The 10809-nt window shown below is 47.2% G+C and overlaps 1 protein-coding gene across 1 annotated transcript in view; it reads left to right on the top strand.

The window, feature by feature from the left end:
- LOC139419319 (zinc finger protein basonuclin-2-like) overlaps nucleotides 1–10221 on the top strand; it is a 183301-nt gene extending 173080 nt beyond the window's left edge. The window contains exon 5 of the mRNA XM_071169264.1: nucleotides 10111–10221. Coding sequence (XP_071025365.1) covers nucleotides 10111–10221 — 111 coding nt within the window. The remainder of the gene's footprint in view (nucleotides 1–10110) is intronic.
- The last annotated feature ends 588 nt before the right edge of the window (nucleotides 10222–10809 follow it).

Raw genomic sequence — 10809 nt, forward strand, 5'->3', positions numbered from 1 at the left:
CACACTGCTGTGATCTCAGGACCGTGAAGAGAGTGAGGTTTTTTTCTCCACTTTCTCTGTTATTTTCTCTCATTCTATCTCCCCTCTCTCTGTTCATCTGTTTGGGTTGGAATGCTGCAACATAAAGGTGAAGGCTTTGCCCTTAACTTAACACTGTGTTACCAGAAACCAGGTGTAGCTAACCTGTGTGTACTTTAGTGTTTAAGCATATGTGTGTGTGTCTGTCCCTACATACCTAGTTATGTGTGTGTGTCTGTCCCTACATACCTAGTTATGTGTGTGTGTCTGTCCCTACATACCTAGTTATGTGTGTGTGTTTCATAGTATGGGTGTGTGTGTGTCCATACAACTGTTTTGTAAAGCTCAGAGCAGGATTCGAGGGGTGCATCACGTAGGTTCATCTGGTTCTGCCTTCTCTCCTATGTGGACATTTAGGTTGTTTCCCAACGCCACGGACCTCTCCTTCCCAGCACACAGATTACTGAGCTGATACACCACGACATGCCTTCCAGACACCAAGATAATCAACCTCCTGTCACTTTATTTTGTAGAGTAAACATGACTGTTATCATGGTTATTGTCATGATTATCAACATCAGTACTATCATAATTATCATCATTGTTTTCCTCATCAGTAAGAATATTTGCACGTTTGTCATAATTCGATTTTTCCCATCATTCAATTTCCTTCTTTTGTAATCCTACAATTATGATTCTATGAGATATTAATTAATTATCCCAGCAGGAAAGACAAATTCTACTCTCCATCTCAATGCATTATGCTAGGTCACGTACAGCATAAGAAGGGTAAATATATTGTTGAGGCGTGACTAAATATGCGTACACTTCGCAATTTACCATTGTAATAGACTGTTTAAGCAGGAGGAAATGAATCGATAGCATAAAAAGCTCAATAGGTCGTCAAGTGGTTGGAATTGTGATTTGTGAAGTGAGGGGAATTATAAATAACATCAATAACCATTTGAATGATTGTTTTTTTCTTTCTCTCCCTCCCTCTACCTCTCCCTCCTTCTTCCTCTTCCTCTCCCTCCCTCTACCTCTCCCTCCTTCTCCCTCTTCCTCTCCCTCGCTCTACCTCTCCCTCCTTCTCTCTCTTCCTCTCCCTCCCTCTTCCTCTCTCTCTCTCTCTCCTAAGGACCTTTGCATGATCTGATCTTCACATTACAGTTAGACACACACACACACATGCACACACACACACACACACACACACACACACACACACAATCAGCAATTATAAACCATTAGCAAACAGAATTATATATCGCTATAACCTCTACAGCTGATTCACTCTTAACAATAGCATAGTTAACAATGCACACACGTGAACACACACACACATTGCATCTATAGCAATAAGCTAATGAGGCCTAACGCACTGTACTTCTGCTCTCAGTAAACACATTCTTATAGCCACCGTAGGGACACAATCGCTCCCCGTGATCTCATTTTGAACTGTTTTAATTTCAAAAAGTGCTTTAATGACCTTCGCAGTGGTCCTCGCCACTCCACGGCTGTTGTGCAGTAAAATATTCCATTAGGAAATTGTACTGAAAAACCCAGCGGGATCATTACAGACCCAAACCCACACTTCTCTTGCTAGTGCTAGATTTTCAGAAAATAATAGAAACAAAATGGTTGTTTAGTGGAAACTGTCTGTATTGTCTTGCTGACCTTTTCCTTTTCCTGTTGCTTTTATCGGGGGTTATTCTCACCATTACATGTCATCATCAGTATGGACGCCTGTTGTAGCACCATATGATAAGATCACATGTACCAGACGTGTACCAGATCACATCCCCTAGCCAGACGTGTACCAGATCACATCCCCTAGCCAGACGTGTACCAGATCACATCCCCTTAGCCAGACGTGTACCAGATCACATCCCCTAGCCAGACGTGTACCAGATCACATCCCCTAGCCAGACGTGTACCAGATCACATCCCCTAGCCAGACGTGTACCAGATCACATTCCCTAGCCAGACGTGTACCAGATCACATCCCCTAGCCAGACGTGTACCAGATCACATCCCCTAGCCAGACTTGTACCAGATCAAATCCCCTAGCCAGACGTGTACCAGATCACATCCCCTAGCCAGACGTGTACCAGATCACATCCCCTAGCCAGACGTGTACCAGATCACATCCCCTAGCCAGACGTGTACCAGATCACATCCCCTTAGCCACACGTGTACCAGATCACATCCCCTTAGCCAGACGTGTACCAGATCACATCCCCTAGCCAGACGTGTACCAGATCACATCCCCTAGCCAGACGTGTACCAGATCACATCCCCTAGCCAGACGTGTACCAGATCACATCCCCTAGCCAGACGTGTACCAGATCACATCCCCTTAGCCAGACGTGTACCAGATCACATCCCCTAGCCAGACGTGTACCAGATCACATCCCCTAGCCAGACGTGTACCAGATCACATCCCCTAGCCAGACGTGCACCAGATCACATCCCCTAGCCAGACATGTACCAGATCATGTTTCTCTCATTCATTCAATATACAATATGATAACATTCCATCACTACTGTGATGGCATTTGTCACAACAATCTCATTCTGCTTGTATCATCCAGTATTTATTTGGGTACATTTAGTCATCATGGTAATCCCTACTGAACATATTCATCCCAACATATAGATCTGTTTCCCTTATGAACATATGCGTGTGTTCCTCAGAGAGCTCCTCATGGCTACCTCAGTGTATCTGGCTGTGAGCTATGCTGGCTGTATAGTAGGTCTGTCTCCCCTGACAGTGCTGACTGATCATCACACCTCTGTTCTCCTCTCTTTTGTTCTGATCTCAACCCAAAGACGTATCAGCAAACATCCACATGAACCACACACACAACATACACACACACAACATACACACACACACGCTAGGCTTTTGAGGACAACTCCTCTCAACTCCTCTCCTCAGAATACTGTGATTAACTCGGCTCCCCCCACACCCTGCCAAACCTCCCATACCCCCCTCATCCAAGCCCAATCCAAAGCAATGTGTGAAAAATCGAGACAGGTCTCACGACTGCCAGTCATCGGGGGCCCTATCTCCCTTTCTATCTCTTTCTCCCTCTCTCTCTCTCTTTCCTCTCCCTGTCCTCCCTTTGCCAGGTCCTTGGCTCAACCCCTCAGTCTCTCCATCCATCTCTCCCTCGTATGGTTCCAGAGCCAGAGCAGGCCCTGTTAGTTGGCCCGCACCCCCCAGCACCAATGGAGACCAGATGCCTTTGGTTCTCTCTCCGCCTGTCACCGCTCCGCTCCGTCCCGACAGATGGAATTCCTATCAGTCTGGCCCTCTCTCTCTCTCTCTCTCTCTGTCTCTGTCTCTCTCTCTCTCGCTCTCTATCTCTCTCTCTCTCTCTCTCTCTCTCTCTATATATATATATATATATATATATATCTCTCTCTCTGTCTCTGTCTCTCTCTCTATGTATCTCTCTCCCTCTCTCTCTATATATATATCTCTCTCTCTCTCTCTCTCTCTATCTCTCTCGCTCTCTCTCTCCCTCTCTCTCTCTCTATATATCTATATATCTCTCTCTCTCTCTCTCTCGATGTATCTCTCTCTATCTCTCTCTATATATATATATATATATATATCTATCTCTCTCTCTCTCTCGATGTCTCTCTCTCTCGATGTCTCTCTCTCTCTCGCTCTCTCTCTCTCTCGATGTTCCTTTGCCTATTAAGAGAGAGAAATATTGAGAAAGAGAGAGAGAGAGAGAGTGAGGAAAAGAGAAGGGAGAGAGAGAAGGCCTAGTCAGCCAGCCAACATGTGGGCCCAAGCCCAGGTTTTTCCTGAGCGACATTCTCTGTAATGTTCTGTCCTTGTAGAACATTGGGCTTCCTCCCCCTTTTATGAGATGCGGTTTTCCTGACTCCACCGCGCTTCCAGGAGACCCAGATGGAACCGCTAACACACACACTACACTGCACACAAACACACACACACACCTCCAATACGCTCCCAAACACTCCTCCCTCGTCCTCCTTCTATATTTTCCTCGCTCCATCTCTCAGGGACACAGGGGTAAGGGGAGGGGAGGTACAATGAGGCCGTTTTATTCAAATACCTGACATCTGGGCGCAGCAAAGGAATTTGTTAGAGGGGTAAAACCCGTGGCGCAAAGCAGGGGCCAGACTACCCAATATGCTACTTCCTGATTTATTTAATGAAGGATGTCCTCTGGCTAAACCAGCTGATGCGATTAACAAGGAGGAGAGAGAGAGGAATGAACAGGGAGCCAGGGCCAGCCACCACACGCAGACCAAACACACACAATAACAAATACAGACTCATAAACACACCCTCACCCACACTGGCTACCAAACGCACTCAAACACACCGATTTTCATAAAGGGGACTATTTTGTTGTTATTATAATGTAATTACATGTATGGAAGTGGTTATTACATGGGTGAAGTCGTAATTGTATAGTATCCCCTAGAACCAGTACATGTGTCAGATAACCAGTACATGTGTCAGATAACCAGTACATGTGCCAGATAACCAGTACGTGTGTCAGATAACCAGTACGTGTGTCAGATAACCAGTACGTGTGTCAGATAACCAGTACGTGTGTCAGATAACCAGTACGTGTGTCAGATAACCAGTACGTGTGTCAGATAACCAGTACGTGTGTCAGATAACCAGTACGTGTGTCAGATAACCAGTACGTGTGTCAGATAACCAGTACGTGTGTCAGATAACCAGTACGTGTGTCAGATACTCAGTACGTGTGTCAGATACTCAGTACGTGTGTCAGATAACCAGTACGTGTGTCAGATAACCAGTACGTGTGTCAGATAACCAGTACGTACGTACGTGTGTCAGATAACCAGTACGTACGTACGTGTGTCAGATAACCAGTACGTGTGTCAGATACCCAGTACGTGTGTCAGATAACCAGTACGTACGTGTGTCAGATAACCAGTACGTGTGTCAGATACCCAGTACGTGTGTCAGATACCCAGTACGTGTGTCAGATAACCAGTACGTGTGTCAGATAACCAGTACGTGTGTCAGATAACCAGTACGTGTGTCAGATAACCAGTACGTGTGTCAGATAACCAGTACGTACGTGTGTCAGATAACCAGTACCGTACGTGTGTCAGATAACCAGTACGTACGTGTGTCAGATAACCAGTACGTACGTGTGTCAGATAACCAGTACGTACGTGTGTCAGATAACCAGTACGTGTGTCAGATACCCAGTACGTGTGTCAGATACCCAGTACGTGTGTCAGATAACCAGTACGTGTGTCAGATAACCAGTACGTGTGTCAGATAACCAGTACGTGTGTCAGATAACCAGTACGTGTGTAAGATACCCAGTACGTGTGTCAGATAACCAGTACGTGTGTCAGATAACCAGTACGTGTGTCAGATAACCAGTACGTGTGTCAGATAACCAGTACGTGTGTCAGATAGCCAGTACGTGTGTCAGATAACCAGTACGTGTGTCAGATAACCAGTACGTGTGTCAGATAGCCAGTACGTGTGTCAGATAACCAGTACGTGTGTCAGATAACCAGTACGTGTGTCAGATAACCAGTACGTGTGTCAGATAACCAGTACGTGTGTCAGATAACCAGTACGTGTGTCAGATAGCCAGTGCGTGTGTCAGATAGCCAGTACGTGTGTCAGATAACCAGTACGTGTGTCAGATAGCCAGTACGTGTGTCAGATAACCAGTACGTGTGTCAGACACTCAGTCAGTACATGTACTGGTTGTTCCTGCAGGGTCTGGCTGAGGCTCTCAACTGTGATAGAACAGGAATGTTTTTCTAATTTGAGTCAGATTTCATATTTGACTCGTTTTTTTCCTCCCCCTCTCCTTCTCTCGATCTCTCACTCTGTCAACTGGAAGGTCATCCTATCTTCCATCCCTCCATCCCTTGCCTGAGAAACTTCCATTTTAGGTAGTCACGCTGCATGCAATTTTTCGGGACGTGATCTTCTTAACCCACCTCTCCTCTCCTCCTCCTCCCTCCCCCTCCTCCTCCTCCTCCTCCTCCTCCTCCCATCACCTCCTCCTCCCTCCTCCTCCTCCTCCTCCTCCCTCCTCCTCCTCCTCCTCCTCCCATCACCTCCCATCGTCTCGTAACCTGTTTTCTGTTATCTCTGGCCTGATGTCTCGGTCGGAGAGCGAGATGGACGGGTCGAAGCGATTCCTAAGGTGGAGGAATTTCTTCTCTGTCATATGGTTATGATTTTCAGGAGGGGGGTGGGGGACGTCAGGCTAGATTTGAGTTTTAAGGCTTAGGGTTGGCTCAGAGCGAGGAGTTGTTCAGCTCCAGGCAACATCAAAGGGGCCGGTGCACTGAATCAAGGTGATTTCTACACACACAATATGTGTCCCCGCCAGCTGCCCCAGTGCCCATGGTCTTATGGTTTCATTCCTTTTCGCTTTCACACGCTCCTCAGACAGGGTCAGAGATAGAGGGATGTGACTTGAGGCTGGAGGACTCGTGTGATGGAGGAGACCTCATTAGTACTAGACACCGTACTCTCCATAGATACTGTATGTGCTGTTAGCAGAAGCTCTTCACACCTGAACGAAGTTCGATATGACACACCGACCCTGTTCGTTGTATCACTGTAATTCCCCTTATAACCTATATAATACGGATGAATATTGATCCAGAATGTATCCAGAATGTATACTGTTGTATGTAAGTGTGAGAATTCTCCCTGTCACTTCTCCCAGAGCACCTCAGAGCGGACTACAGTAAAGTAGGTAGGTCTTTACATCAAGGGCCTAACATCAGTGCTGCACATGCCAATCCATAGTCCCACTCTCCAATCCCAGAACCAAGCTTCAAATGGATTCAAGCTGGAAGGGAGAGGGGGGGGGGGGTTATGCGCAGGTTACATCGTATGAAGGAATTTGGGAAGTAATTCCCCTTATATTGGATTTGGACCAGATTCTGACTCTCTGCCACAATGGAGCTTCAGCACGGCCCCATAGCCTGGGAGACAGAAACGAATCGTGATAAATTATGTGAAACCATTTAGATGTTATTCAGCGTTATCTAATAACACCTCGGCTATGACGTGACATCAGGTGGAAGTTGAGTTAAAAAGTTGCACCTCATAGTAAAAAGAGAGAAGTTACTTTGAGGGCTTACAAGTGAAATGATCTACGTTCTTAGCAGTTAGACGCTGTGATCTTCTCAGCCCTCTCTGTGTGTTTGTGAGAGTGTGTGTGTATCCGCGTGTATTCGCATGTGTGTGTGTGTGTGTGTGTGTGTGTGTGTGTGTGTGTGTGTGTGTGTGTGTGTGTGTGTGTGTGTGTGTGTGTGTGTGTGTGTGTGTGTGTGTGTGTGTGTGTGTATGCATATGTGTCAAAGCGTTGGACAGTAAAATCTGGGCCATTGTAAACATCTGCTACATCCCTTGTAAAGCAAACAGATGGAATCTTTTGAGTTATCTTGATTTCTTATAATGACAGGTGTAGTCAGATCACACTGCTGGTTTCACGAGCACCACTGATCATTGGTGTGTGTGGTGTGTGTGGTGTGTGCCTTCATTAGCCTGCCCAGGGGCCTGAGGTGAGCCCAACGCAGGCCTGCCATTGATCCTGTTAGCAGCAGAGGGCTGGGAGCACATTCAGGTCACGGCTGTAGTGCCGCTCTGCTCCTCTCCTCCGCTTTGATGCAGCTAGATTCTCTTCACATCACGCCCCCCTGACACACAGCTCTCCTCTCTCTCTCTCCATCACTCTCTTTCTGTCTTCATGTCCTCCTTTTATTTCTCTCATTCTGTCCTCTTTCTGTCTGTCCCTTGTTAGCCGTCCCCTCGTTATGCTGTTTCACTCTGTCTTTTATCTTTTGCTGTTCTCTCCTTCCGTCTTCTCTCGTTCACTCCATCTTGCTCTCTGGTCCTCTCCTCTTCGACCACTTCTTTCTGTCCGCTGTCCTCTCTCTTTCATCTCTCTCTGCCCTCCTTTTCTCTCAACCCTGATTACCTTTTGCAGCCCCCTCCCTCCCTCAATCCCCCCTTCCTTCCCTCCCTCTCTCTCTCCAGCTGAGGAAGGATTGCTGAGGTTATCTGTGTGTGTACTCTGGCGTTCGCTGCAATGAAGTGCAGTTCTGTGTTGTGCTATTTAGCTTTCTGTGTTGTTGTTTTAACTCCGCCTCCCTGGATCCCCCCATGTACAGCACAGGGACACAGAGAGTTACTCTCTCTCTCTTTTTCACTCCTTCATCTTTGTCCTCTCCCTCCCTCTCTTTTTCTCTCTTTCTCCCTCTGTCTCTCGCTTCTTCACTTTCCTTCTCCCTCCCCAACAGTCCCTCTGGCTTAGTCTCTAGTCTGCTCCATGAATGTTTAGTATCTCATGGTGTTTTACTAGAGGTCACACTCCCATACTCTAGGACACACACACTTAGCTTGGGCAAACAGACCTGCATTCAGTGGGAAGCTCCCTCTATTTCTCTCTCTTCTGTTTCTATTTCCTCTGTCTCTCCTTTCATCCCTCCAGCCCAGCAATACCGTCCTAATTGGATAATGATGGCCTGCCACACCACAGAGGACGAACAACAAGCCAGTCAATTGAAAACCGATAACACAAACATTTATTTGAAGGAATGATCTCTCGACACTTAGTTTGATGTATTTTATGTAATCATCTACAGCAGGGGTGTTCAACTCTGACCCTAGGAGGTCCGGAGCCTGCTGCTTTTCTGTTCTACCTGGTGTCCCTGGTCTAAATCAGTCCCTGATCAGAGGGGAACAATGACAAAAAGCAGTGCAACTGGCTTCCAGTTCCAGAGCGGCCGGTAGCCTAGCAGTTAGAGCGCTGGGCCAGTAACTGAAATGTCGCCAATGAGGAAAAAACTGCCGATGTGCCCTTGAGCAAGGCACTTAACCCTAATTTGCTCCAGGTGTGCTGTACTACTATGGCTGACCCTGTAAAACAACACATTTAACCGTACCTATCCGGTGTATGTGAAAATACTTTTGTTTTAAACATCATAATATAACATATATATTTGTTGATTTGTTTTGTCAGGTTTTTTTAGTACAGTGACAGCCAATGGATGCCTAAAATCACAGAGCAGGGTTTTAGTAAGGGCCTCATTACTGTAAACCTCCTGATGGGACCAGGCATGTAATGGGCATGTATTTCATCATCCTCATCGACTAATCTCCCCCACATTTACATGCATGGTGGTCACATTCATATTAGCAGAACGCTATATCAACCTAGCGGGATCCCAAAGTATATTAGTACTGTATACATGGTCAAATGTAAACCCATTCATACTCTATGGTGGATAGATAGAGTGTTGAACTGGGGCATACATGCGTTGGGAGGGCTAATGTGGCCCGGGGAGCAGCGTGAGGATGGGGAAATTATGTATTTAACATACATGGTAGATGGTCAGGTCTCCTAGCCCCCCCCAGGGGACCCAAGCGGTGGGTTTGATCAAGCTGAGCAGAGCCTACCTCTCTCCAACTCCCAGTGCTACCCCCTCCACCCATCCCCCTTGCCCAAATCCCCTAAGACAGGGCCAACTTCAAAGCCACGCAGACAATCCTACAGCTTTATCCAAGATGCTGGTTGGATTCGCGCTGCTCTGTGTATTCCCACCTCTCTGCACTTTCTACACACACTCTCTCTCTCTCTGTCTCTCTCGCTCTCACACTCTCTCTATTTCGCTCCCTCTTCTCTCCCTCTCTCCCTCTCTCTCTGTCTCTCTCACACTCTCTCTCTGTCTCTCTTGTTCTCACACTCTCTCTATTTCGCTCCCTCTTCTCTCCCTCTCTCTCACACTCTCTCACACTCTCTCTCTGTCCCTCTTGCTCTCACACTCTCTCTATTTCGCTCCCTCTTCTCTCCCTCTCTCTCTGTCTCTCTCCATCCATAGCTGAGTGAGGGGTCCACCAGCCTACCCATGATCCTCCTCTGGCTCCCTCTGAGTACCACTAGGCAGTGATAATGACATAGAAAAGGAATATTCCTCCAGTATTAACGACATGTGCGATACACAACACCTTCATCCCCTTAATGGGATCCCTCGCTCCTACATTCGCCTTTCCCTTTTTTCTTCCTGTTGTGTCAGGGCCTGGGGGAATTCCCCTCAAAAGGGCCTAGTAGCGAGCATGGGCGCCCCGGTGCGGCTGCTACTCTCCCCCAGCGAGAAGCCCTCTCCAGCAGCCGCGTGTCTAATTGAGGCTGGGGATCTGCCGTCCTGCTGGAGGTTTTTCAAAGACGGACCATGTTATAATTACCTCCTCCCTTCTTCTTCTTCCTTTCTCTCTCCGTTCCCTCCATCCATTTCTCTCCCCATCTCCTTCATAATCCTGTGTGCGTTGCGTCGGAAGGGGAAATGGCCAGGGGATCAGAAGTGTCTATTGTAGTACCTTCCGTTCCTTCTGCTTTGTTGTTGTGGAGGGAAATTGAATTTTACTTCAAGGTCAGCGACACGGATGGCAAAGGTGTGAGAGCGTTGACGTTGTGATGCTGATCTCCTGAGAACATTGTCTCCTATTGATCTGTCAACAGTAGAGGAAAGGAGGAGGCAGACTGTCACTGCTGCTCTCACACAGGGACGGCCCTTTGCAGGTGGGGTTAAGGAGCTGTAAGGGGTCATCGTTAGTGTCCTAGAGGATCTTAGGGCACCTCCTTTCTCTACTGCACTAAGCAATTGACGGCCAGACATGTAGAATGAATATGGTTCCTGCATTCTACAATCAAAGGGCCCAGAGTCCCTCCCCAATACAGGGTACGTCTAGGGTACAGCTCCCTGAACAGTGCTGCA

The sequence above is a fragment of the Oncorhynchus clarkii genome, chromosome 10 (assembly GCF_045791955.1).
Source record: "Oncorhynchus clarkii lewisi isolate Uvic-CL-2024 chromosome 10, UVic_Ocla_1.0, whole genome shotgun sequence".
Classification (NCBI taxonomy): Eukaryota; Metazoa; Chordata; class Actinopteri; order Salmoniformes; family Salmonidae; genus Oncorhynchus; species Oncorhynchus clarkii.